Source organism: Amphiura filiformis, chromosome 12, assembly GCF_039555335.1.
Source record: "Amphiura filiformis chromosome 12, Afil_fr2py, whole genome shotgun sequence".
NCBI lineage: Eukaryota > Metazoa > Echinodermata > Ophiuroidea > Amphilepidida > Amphiuridae > Amphiura > Amphiura filiformis.
Window position 1 is genome coordinate 64,093,593 of NC_092639.1, and position 12,864 is coordinate 64,106,456.

Consider the following 12,864-nt stretch of genomic DNA (forward strand, 5'->3'; position numbering starts at 1 on the left):
AACTAACGCAACCACAACGGCGAAAAAGAAGGAAAGAAAAATAATGGATGCATTTGGACGCCATGTTCACATACAGATACAAGAAGGTGATATCACTCATGAAGAGACTGACTCCTTGGTGAGATTTATCTACCCTGGCGCAGGTGATGCAGATGGATTATTGGACGCGGCTGGGGACCTTGTTCGACAAGAATATGCCCAAGAAAAAGCAAGAGGCGGGTTGTATGTGAATCGAGGTGTCGTCTGTACGTCTGCAGGGAACATAGGGCAGAACAAAAGACTATTTCACGTAGAGGTTCGGCTGGACGAAGGCCCCGCAAAGTTTAGAACTGCGTTGCATACGACACTGAGGTCTGCAGATCGACAAGATCTAAGATCCATTGCGTTCCCTGGATTAGCATTATGCTGCGATGAGTTTCTAAATGTATATATGGGAGTAATCTACGAGTTTGAAGACTGAAAATCCAAGATGTTTACGGTTACTCAGAACAGTGATTCCAGTGAAAAAAGTTGTGGTTCAAGAGGATGATGCTGTTCAGATGGATATGATTCAAATGATGAAATATATAGACATAAGTAAAAGGAAACTTGAGAATACCTATTTTCAGATGAAAGATCGAGCAGGGGGTAAGTTTGGCAACTAAATATATTATTTTGAAATGAAAGTAATTAGTGCAGCAGGGTATGATAGAAAAGTGACGTTCGTGCAAGTACAATTTCAAGATCACTGCACTCGACACTGTGTTTGTGCACTTATGGAACATGTGAAATTTCACGTAATAACACAAATTCGTCGAAGATATCACAGATTTTATTTAAGTCAGTTGTGGAAATTCAAAGTGTTCTTGCAAAGACCAGTTCTGTTAAAATCAGACGGAACTGGGCATCCACATGTTACTGGTTACAGAGTGATGAACTAAGATTTTACTAATTAAAATGACTGCGTAGTTTAAAAGAAACCTTTAAAATTCCTTGATTCAGAGACAAATAAGAATATCAGATCTAATTTAGATAAAGCAATTTGTCGGCGCCCAGTTCTTTTTAAAAACCGGGATCATATATATCATAATGCATATAATTTATTTGTTGGTAATGATCTATTATCTAGACGAACGTACCTTATTGGAGGATACGGATGAATTATCGGAGCTACATGATACACTGGGGACATCTACCTTTGTTTCAAATAAACACCATTCGGTGACATCTGAAATAGAAAGTAATCCTCTGCAGATTGTAACATTGGATCGGGACCGTAGCCCAGGACCAGGTATTCAAAAGCAGGACCATAGCCTTGGGATAGATATGCTTGCAACAGAGGTAAGATTCGTTTTAAATTCATTACATTGACCACAATTTTGAATGAAAATGAAATCGGGATGAAATCCTAAGTGTAATATCACTGTTTTTGATATTTTACTCTCTCCTTTTCTTTTTTTTTTTTTTAGGAAAATGGTGCCTTATCTGCGCACACCGTATCTCCCTCTACATTGGATGAGACAGACACAACTCCCGTTCAATGTTCCTCTACACCAGTGGTATTATCTGACAAAATGAATGCTGCGTCTTCCTTAATAAAACAAAAAACAACATCGCAGATGAACGAAAGAAGACGTGTGAAAGCTGCGGCTCAAGGAGCTACAAAAGCTGGTACATCATATTTTCATCTGTTTCGTGATAAGGAAAATTTGTAAATCAAACGCACAAGAATTGCCCATATCCGCAATGTAGTCTTTCCCACAGCCTCGAGTCCGTATATGGGTAACGAAGCAATACATAGATCTACTGGGACCCCTCAGTTCTCTTTAAAATCTTCTAAATACTGAAAGCTAAAACCACCATCCTCTCAACATGACCCGAGCCCCAATGCGCATGGAGCACGAGTGTGTATTGACGATATCTCAATTAATCGATTCGTTTTATTAAACGGTGCTCTATCTTATGTAATATTATGTGTTAAGCAGGTACATTTTCAGGTGTTGTTTTCAGCACAGATGTTTTACAGATAAGGTATCTGTCTTCAGGTAGATGCTTCATTCAATATTAGCCAATATGCAAATTAGTTTCAGTATTCATTCGTCTTTATTTGGATAAACAAAATAATAGTTTTTAGGATTTAAATTTTTATACTCAGCTGTGGTAAATACATAGCAGTGTTTATAATGTGCTACATAGTAAATATAGAGTTTAAATAAGTGTCAAAACATTTTAATTTACAGTGAATATTGCTGACAATATTTTGCCTTGTATACCCTGGAAACACGAAAATGTTTTAGAACGTAAAATTAAACACCCTGTTTGAGACTAAATATCCGCTGAAACACTGTAGTTCATAAACAAGGTGTGTATAGGTCGTAAATTGTTAATACGTATGAATCGGTATAATTGCACCTTATATTATCCTTTCCCGACAAAATTTGCGTTTCCGTCGTCAAAGTCTCAAAGACCGATACGCTGACTGGTTTGCGAAGGCAGCCATAACATCTATGTAGAATCAATGAGGTACCAGATGAGTCAAAAATAATTAGGAGTGTCAACAGATTCTTATTAAACTACTCCCTAACACTTGCAGAACATCAACAGGTGCCAGGAGAAGTCGCCGGAGTAAACAGAATTTCGAATAGTATGGCCATAAAACTAAAGGGTATCGCCGCAAGACTGAACGTTGATATATCAAACTGTATTGATAAATCTGATATATTGGAAACGATACGGGCTGCACAACAGAAACGTCGTAAGTATACTCTTTTAACGCGTCAAAGAAGCTACAAATCCTATAAAACCATAATGTATCTTTTTAAGGATTTTAAAAATTCCTCTAAAGAAAAGAGTAGCCCGTTAATCCCAGGAGATGCTTTTTTATAAAATAATACCATCCGCCTGATCACTTGTCATGCTAACTTTGTTATACCAATTCTGCTAGATTTGTAGACACTTTTATATACTTTTGTTTTTATTACGTTTAAATTCAGTTGTAATTAAAATTCCAATATATTGTTATATTTTATATTATATTTTTTCGTTATAGAAACAGATTTACGAAGTGACGACAAAGAAGATGACAAATTGCGATCACGTGATGAACAGGTATTCTAAACACTCTCTGTAGACTATTCAATAGTTTTTCGTTATCTTGCGACAACCTGAAATATGACAAATCGTCCTTCGACCCGTGTTAGAAACGGTGTTACTACTTCTAATGTTGTTAGGCAAGGGTGTCTAATTTCAATAATGAAGTGTTTTGAAGTGACCTTCACCAGAGGCATTCGATTATGAATTTTAATGTAGACCGTCTTATTGAAAATGGCCGTGAAATGTTACATTTTTTGTAACCTAATGATTCTGTCTTTAATACAAAAGTTAATATGTTTTATTTTATTTTTAATATTTTGTATTTCTCAAATGACAGATACGCGATCTTTGTTTTGCGGCTTCTGTCGGTGGTTACGACACTTGCAAGTCCTTATTAGAGGAGGGCATAGATGTCAATTGCTCCCACAGGGTAAATAAAACGATATGTATTTTAAATCTTCAATATATACCTCAATATAGTGGTGGCGCCACAGGAGGGGACACATGCCCCCAGTCAGAACTATTTCCCCAAGTTTCCCCAGTAAAAACCCAACATTACGAAAATGTTCACATTTTGCATCAATTTTGCGCAAAATGTATTCATTTTACCCCTCCCCATGCCCCAAAACATTCATGGCGCCACCACTGCACCCACGTTATTACAAGATTATGTTCAGTGAAAAGTGAAACCTGAGACTACCTAAGAGCGTTTTGAGACGTACACACTGACATTGAATTAGCTATTTAGCTTTCAGCTGCCTTCATTATATAGATTAACTACATTAATACATAAACAAACAATTAAGTAGAAAATACTAAAAATAAATTCAATCAATAAAGATTAACAAAAGGTAATCCGTGCATATTTTTTTCATCCGCTTTTGATTGTTTCTGCTTTGTCTAGTTCGGTTTTACTCCTCTTCACGAAGCCTCTTCGAATGGACATACTGCTGTTTGTAAGTTATTACTTGGAGCAGGTGCTAACGGTAACAGAAGAGCAGGTACTGAACTTGATGAAAGAACGCCATTACACCAAGCTGCGATGAGTGGTCATGATAAGGTTTGCAAGTTGCTACTTGACGATGGAGCTGAGGTCAATGCAATAACCAAACAGGGGCACGAAGTTACGCCACTATGGCTTGCTGCTCAGAACGGCCATAGTACTGTGTGTCAGGTGCTACTTCAAGCAGATGCCATCGTTGACGCTAGAGCAGGTCTGGAAGAAGCTTATGAGACAACTCCGTTACATGAAGCTGCGATGAATGGTCATGATAATGTTTGTAAGGTGTTACTTGATGCTGGAGCTGAGGTCAATGATATAACTAAAGAGAGACATGAAGTTACACCACTATGGCTTGCTGCTCAGAACGGTCATGGTACTGTGTGCCAGGTGCTACTTAGAGCAGGTGCCGACGTTGACGCTAGAGCTGTTGTTAACGTAATGTCAGGTACAGAGATGAATGGAACTACCCCTTTACATCAAGCCGCAGAGAATGGTCATGGTGACGTCTGCGAGTTGCTGCTTAATGCTGGAGCCGATGTCAATGGAAAATCTATACATGGATTCGAAATAACACCATTGTGGAAAGCTGCGCAAAATAGGCACGATACTGTCTGTAAGATATTACTTGATGCCGGAGCTAAGGTTAATGTACGAGCAGGTGTACAAATGGATGAGACAACACCATTACATAAAGCTGCACAGGCAGGCAGTGATACCATCTGCAAGAAGTTGCTTGATGCTGGAGCTAAAGTCAACGCAAAAACACAAAAGGGCCACGAGGTAACTCCACTCTGGTTAGCTGCACAGGAAGGTCACGATGTCGTGGGTCATATCTTACTTGCAGCAGGGGCTAATGATAATTCGAAAGCAGGTGTGGAGATGAGTCAAAGAACAGCATTGCACCAAGCCGCACAGTATGGTCACAATAACTTCTGCAAGCTGCTAATTGATGCTGGAGCTAATGTAAACACCAAAACACGATCGGGTCAAGAAGTAACTCCACTTATGACAGCTTCCCAGCATGGTCAGGGTATCGTGTGCCAGAGTTTACTTAAAGCAGGTGCTAAAGTTAACGCACGAGCAGGTTTAGAGTTGGATTCAATAACACCATTACATCTAGCTTCACAGGATGGCCACGATGATGTCTGCAGAATATTACTGGATGCTGGAGCAAAGATCAATGCGAAGACTCGACTAAAACATGAAATTACCCCTCTATGGATAGCTGCTCAAAATGGCCATGATGCCGTGTGCCGGATTCTAATGGATGCAGGAGCTATTGTTAATGTAAAGGCTGGTATAGAAATGGAGGAGAAAATGGCCTTGCATAAAGCGGCACGGAATGGCCACGATAACGTCTGCAAGATATTGCTTGATGCTGGAGCTAATGTCAACGCCAAAACACGACCGGGTCATGAAGTAACTCCACTTATGACAGCTTCCCAGCATGGTCACGGTATCGTGTGCCAGAGTTTACTTAAAGCAGGTGCTATTGTTAACGCACGAGCAGGTGTAGAGATGGATTCAGTAACACCATTACATCTAGCTGCACAAGATGGCCACGATGATGTCTGCAGGATATTACTGGATGCTGGAGCAAAGATCAATGCGAAGACGCGACTTGGATATGAAATAACTCCGTTATGGATAGCTGCTCAAAATGGCCATGATGCCGTGTGCCAGATTCTAATGGATGCAGGAGCTACTGTTAATGAAAAAGCTGGCATTGAAAAGGATGAGAAAATGGCCTTACATAAAGCGGCACAAAATGGCCACGATAACGTCTGCAAGATATTGCTTGATGCTGGAGCTAATGTCAACGCAAAAACACGATCGAGTCATGAAGTAACTCCACTTATGACAGCTTCCCAGCATGGTCACGGTATCGTGTGCCAGAGTTTACTTAAAGCAGGTGCTATTGTTAACGCTCGAGCAGGTGTAGAGATGGATTCAGTAACACCATTACATCTAGCTGCACAGGATGGTCGCGATGATGTCTGCAGGATATTACTGGATGCTGGAGCAACGGTCAATGCGACTCGAAGTAGAGATGGAATAGGACCTCTTTTGATAGCTGCTCAAAATGGCCATGATGCCGTGTGTCGGATTCTACTTGAAGCAGGAGCTATTGTTAATGAAAAGGCGGGCACAGACAGAGATGAGAGAATGGCCTTACATCAAGCTGCACAAAATGATCACGTTAATGTCTGCAAGGTCTTACTTCGTGCTGGAGCTGAGGCCAATGCAAGAACACGACAAAACCGGGAAGTAACTCCACTAATGATAGCTGCAGAGAATGGTCACGATGCCATTTGCCGGATTTTACTTTCAGCAGAGGCTGATGTCAACGCAGAAGCAGGTGTAGAGAGATTTAGGAAAACGGCATTGCATGAAGCAGCACAGTATGGTCACGATAAAGTCTGCAAGATATTGCTTGATGCTGGAGCCAATGTCAATGCCCAGATGATGACACGTCGACGACATACACCACTTCATTTGGCAGTTTATAGTTATGAGCTTAAGGTAAAGAAGCTTTGTTTTGTTTATATTTGAATTGATTGTTAAAGAGATGTTGTTGAATTTTATTCGGAATTCGTACAAAAGCGAAACAACCAATGACGTCATTCGACGATTCCACCCGAAGATGGTTTAGAGTAGTCTATTTTTTCTTCTTCAACCGCCGTCACTACTGACGATTGGCTTGATTTCCATATCTCCTTCTTCCAAGCTGTTCTGTTCTGAGCTTCCTGTCCATTCTTTGATGTTGTCAAACCATTGTTTCTCCTGTCGTCCTCTCTTCCTTTTCCCTTAAACTTTTCCTTCCATTACTTGGAGTGTTAGTATACTGGCACTTCCTTGAGGATGTGACCAAAGTAGGTTAACTTTCTTGTTACCAACTCTCTAAGCAGCTGTCTTTTCACACCAAGTTCCTTAAGGATGCTTCTGTTTGTTCTTTTTTCCTTCCAACTGATGCTTATTCGTCTCCAGAACCACATTTCAGCAACAAGGACCCGGTTTTCATCTGGTTTAGTCATGGTCCAGCCCTCCAAGCCATAAAGGAGTACACTCCATACCAATATCTTGACCAGTTTCATTTTCAGTTCTGTTGCAAGGTTTTGATCATTCCACAGATCGCGAAGTTCAATCATTCTTCCTTTGGCCATTCCAATCCTGGCTTTGATGTCTGCAGTGCAATTTGTGTTGAATGCTTTCACCGTGCCCCGATACTTGAAGTGGTTTAACTTTTCAACTTCTTCTCCATCTATTGTAGTGTTGTACTTTTTTCCTTCTGCCTCTACAACAAGACGTTTTATTTTCTTCATTACTGAGTTTGAGATTCATATCGTTGCCAGTGACATCTATTGCTGTTGCCAATCTTTCTATGTCCTCTACTGATGTTTCAAGGAGTGCGGTGTCGTCTGTATATCGGAAGTTTGAGATTTGTAGGCCTCCTACTTTGATGCCATTAGTATCCACATCAGCATCTCTCATCGCTTTCTGTGTATGTCACGAAAAGATATGGCGACGCAAATGCAGCCCTGTCTTACACATTTGGCCATGCTAAACTCATTTGTATTTTCACCATTCCACCTGGTCTTTCCTTTCTGGTTTACATACAGGCCATGCGTCATAAGTTGGGACCCTCTTTCGTGACATGCTATTTTCATAGGTGAAAACGTCAGTTTTGTTATAAATGGTTATAACTTTTTATGTACCAATTACAGGTATGTAAATCGTCGGACGCATCACATACTGGTCTATCTCTAAAAACACGCATTTCGAGAAAATCGCAATTGAAAATCTTCGTATTAAGTTTACTTTTCTATTATTTAATAAGACTATGGATTTTCATGAAAGTGGTTTTAAATTAAATCATATACTTAAAAGATTTATTTAAGTGGAATCTTGAATTATATTTACGTATGCAATATTGCTTAAAACTACACTAATAGTTAATTTCCCTATGTCGTATTTAAAGTGCATCACATACTGGTCTATCTTGTGGGCTATCTCGAGTTCGCGAACGGTGACGTGACTTTAGACGCATCACATACTGGTCTATCTCGAAGCTTATCGAGATAGACCAGTATGTAATGCACTTTAAATACGATATCGGGAAATTAACTATTTCACATACAGAACTACAACTTACGTGTAGTTTTAAGCAATATTGCATACGTAAATATAATTAAAGATTCCACTTAAATAAATCTGTTAAGTATATGCTTTAATTTAAAACCACATTCATGAAAATCCATAATCTAATCTAATCTAATTATAGAAAGGTAAACTTAATACGCAGATTTTCAATTGAGATTTTCTATAAATGCGTGTTTTTTCGAGATAGATCAGTATGTGAAAACCGTATTTTGTAAAAGTCATAGATAGTTCAAATTTAATATTTTATAACTAAATATTTAGGAAAAATTGAGGTCTGTAATTTGTTGAATTAGAAGAGCTTCGTAAAAAAGAACTATATACCAATTTTCTCAGAAAAGTCAAAAATTCAAGATAGACCAGTATGTGATGCACCCGACGAAATGTATACATTACTGGAAAGCATAAAGAACACAGATTACAATGACTTTAACTTGAAATCAATATTCGGGGTGTGCGAGAAAATAATACAGGGTGTACCAATTAACTTTTTAATGAACATGTTGCATAGTTTTAAATTGCCTATTTCTTTTCAGGGGCATTTTTACAATATGAGGAGGTCAAAATCAAACGGCTTGAAAAAGCCCATCAGAAAATATATAGTTTGTATAGGGTGCGATGCTTGCTTATATGTATACAGGGTGATTAAATTTTTCTTCATTATTATAATATACCTAATTAATTATTCAAAAATCTTAATTAATGCTAATTATCTTAAAATACTTTCAGTAACTGGTTTAAGTCACACATAATCATTACAACCCAAAAAGAGTACAAATTATCTCTTCATTTGACACTTTCGGACTTATTTTATGCAAGTCTGAAAATCGACTGTTTATGGAAAAAGACATGAAGTGACACATAAACCAGCTGGTTAGTCTAATTTATTAATTGAAATTACGCAAACTACTTAATTATTTAATTGCTATATGATTGCCATCAACCTTGGTACTAAATAATCATGGATTTCAGTTTGTAAATCAACAAAAAAGGAAAATCAAGCATGTCATCAAACTGTGCTGGACTCTTTCCATAATGGCTCGGTGTCTACACCTCCGTGTCCACACCTCCTCCAACCAAGGACCTAATTAGCTTAATTAATCATAAAAGAGGTTAGCAACAGTGTATAGACCGTAATTTGCTATCAAATTAGAAGCCCATAATAAGTTGTAAATCTAGTCATCTTCTTAAACAAATAAAACAGAACATTTGATTTTCTCACGTAAAATGTCACAACTCCAACCTATCGGGGTACCCAACTTCAGACGCATGACCTACAAGGATTGTAGCAGAAACACAATGTGTACTGGAAAGCCCATTTCTTTCATTACAGTAAATAGCTTAACGTGGCTGACTGAATCAAACGCCATTGAATAATCAATGGAAATGACGAAGACTTTATCATTGATTCCAAGTATCTTCGCCATCAGTATCTGAAGGCATGTCTCTGGTTCCTCGGCCTTTCCTGTAAGCATCTTGTTCTTCTGGTAATTCTTGCTCCAGTTTTGCTTTCAGGCGATGCATGATGATCATCGAGAGCACTTTGCTGGTATGGCTGATGAGTGCGATGGTCCTCAGTTGGCTACCTCTTCAACTATATGTCTGATGTGCTCTCATGTGATGTCATTGAAAAATGTGTAAAGCCATTACGTTCGAGGACACCACTCAAATTAAGCAAGTGAATGATCAAGACATTTAAGCAATATTGGCAAAAATTTGACATTTTGAGTCTTTTCATGGTACACACCAGTAAATAGCCCCCATTGACTTTCTGTACAAACAGGCTCCGGGAAAACCTCTATTTCTTGACTCCAGAGCGACTCAGTTCTTCAAAACTTACCCTTTCTGCAAGTCGAAGGTCAGATGAAGACATCCACTGTAGAAATTATATACGGAGTCCAGCATTTTTTCCTGAAATATGCCGACTAGATCACCCTATAACCTATATATAATACAGCTTACACCACCTAACAAATAGCCTGGTGTTTCTAAAATGTAACACATTTTGAAAGTTGAGCCAAATCGTCATAAAAAGTCGGTCCTGCTCATTTTACACAGATAATCTATTTCCCAGGCCTAAATGAGGATTAAATATGAATCAGGGACTGATAGTTGGGTTTTAAGCCTTTTCTAATGTATTAAAATAAGTCGTGTTACACGTTTCCTCGTTTGAAACACTAATTGTTTTCCTCCCAGGGTGTAGGAGACTTGTATTTACTGGTGTGTACTCTTCAGTCATTTTAGCTCATTAACTATATATATAAACAATAAGATACAAGTTGATGTATTCTAGAAAATGCCTCAAAGTTCTATTCTCATCATTGAAAACAATATTATCATGGTCCATGGACAATGTTTTGAATAAATAATTTGAACGAATTATATCATGCCCATACTGTGTTTGAAAGCTAGCCATTAGAACGCGCACTTTTAAGGGCTCTGATTGGGGCAAGCCTTAAGTACAGGTAACTAGAGAGGGGGAAGCGACGAGTTATCCTAAATCACAGCGCAAGGTGATGACCGGGCCGCCGAATTGGAATGTGTAATTATTTTGGAACGTTCATGTTTGTTTTAAATTTGGGGCGTTTTTGATATTTTTTGTGATATTTCAAGAAAGCGACATGCCAAAGACAAATCTTTGGGCACATAATTTGTTACATCTCTTTTCCGCATACCTACGTTACCATTCGCTTTGGCGATTTACAAATATTATATATTTTGTGACTTTATTTTAGCGTTTTCAATGCTTTTTAAGCTTATCATGAAATCAACGCTGATATCTAGACATGAATCTTTTACAATGTCTGTCTGATGGTCGGCTATTGCAAACAACAGAATGGAGATTAGCTACTCATAACTCTCGGTGGGTCGTTTCAAAATATAATTACTTTGAATTCATTGTAACAAAATTAAAATTTAGCTGTGAATACAGAGTTCGTGGCTGTGTTCGGAAAAGCTGCAGTCTTCGGTGCTGTATTGATATCTCAAAAAGGGCACGACTAGCGACTATGTTTTATATTTCCCGCGCGAAAGCTTGTGTCTATGCCTACACTATACTTTTTTGTATACGTTGGTTGACCGTTATCAAACCTGTGCTGTGATTTGATACATGCATGCTGTATCTCTTTGTACAATTCTTTGAATACCTTGATAAAATCAACATATACAAAGAAGTATATTATTAGGCGTAGACGCAATCATCAATGCGGGAAGTATAAAACCATAGGCGCCACTCGTGCAATTTTTTGAGTCTACGGCTATTCAGAAAACAGCCTTGAACCCTGAATTCAGAGGGAAATTTTGCGTTGTTACATGGAATTCAAAGTAATTTTATCATGAAAAAACCCACCGAGAGGACTACGATACTTATTCAGAGCCAATCTACATTCTGTTATTTGCAAAAGTCGACGATCGAAGAAAAATTATAAAAGCAGGACCATATATAAACGTTAATTCCCGGTAAGCTTAAAAACGCTACGAAAACGCCAAAATGCAGTCACAGAATTTATGATATTACTAAATCACCAAAACAAATTGTAACGTAGGTATGCAGAAAAGTTGTATTAGCAATAACAAAGTATGTGCAAAAAGATTTGTCTTTGGCATGTCGCTTTCTTGAAATATCACCAAAATATCAAATTTCGGAAAAACGCCCCAAAATTTAAAACAAACATGAACCTTTCAAAATAAATGCACATTTGCACTTGGTGACCCGGTCATTACGTGGCGCTGTGATTTGGGATTCCTCGTCGCTTTCTCTTTCTAGTTACCAGTACTTTAAGTTTGCCCTTACCCCAGCCCTTACATTTCAGAAGGTCATGAAACATAGGGAGATAATTTTCCTTTTTTTATTTTACTTGTTTTTAAAAGTAAAAACTATAATAAACACATTATAAATGCATTTACATTTTTGTGACAGCAACTCGATGAGGTCAGCCATAAACGATATGAAACAGTGTTCAGATTGTTATTAGACGCAGGAGCCGATCCAGGCATCATTGAGGTAATTTCCAGGTGGTACGCGCCGTGAAGCAAATCGAGCACACGGTTGTCATGATGCATATATTTTAAATGTTTTGTATCTTTTGTTTAGTTCAATAATCAAAGTAGCTGAAATGAAGCTCAAGAATATGTAATTGTTGCCAAGATGTTGCTAGAAGTCAATCCATAAAATAATGTTCATGATACTTTTATTTTGCAGAATATTACTTTAAAACTAATGTGTATCTAATTAGCATGCTGAAAATTAGCTCGTTAATCAAATTTCAAGATAAAATTATGCAAAAAGTAACATGAACTTTTATGTATTGATATTTAACAAAATGTTGATCCCAGAGATTTGTCACGACGAAATGCCATAGTGGAGTTGAATGAATATTGGCAAAGACAGCAAGATCAGACTGAAGATGTGAAAGTTGTTGTGATCATATTATTACAATCTTATTTATTAATAAAAGAGGCTTAATCAAGAATTTATAAGGGAAAACTAATGTACGAATTTTATTTTTATTCAATAACAGCACGCATATAGAAGAGAAGAGAAGAGAAGAGCAAATGAAGATTGCCCGGAAGCGCTTTGCACTTTATGCTGCCGCCTGATCTGCTGCTTCATACCTGTGCCCGTTAATTAA

General features: G+C 38.0%; 1 protein-coding gene across 1 annotated transcript; it reads left to right on the forward strand.

Annotated features, from left to right (window-relative positions):
* The first annotated feature begins 539 nt into the window (after positions 1-539).
* LOC140167018 (uncharacterized) lies at positions 540-12,864 on the forward strand. Its single transcript, XM_072190497.1, has 9 exons — positions 540-627; positions 1,109-1,320; positions 1,449-1,650; positions 2,573-2,734; positions 3,029-3,087; positions 3,410-3,502; positions 3,977-6,598; positions 12,153-12,236; positions 12,754-12,864. The coding sequence occupies exons 1-9, from the start codon at positions 540-542 to the stop codon at positions 12,862-12,864; spliced, it is 3,633 nt and encodes a 1,210-aa protein (XP_072046598.1).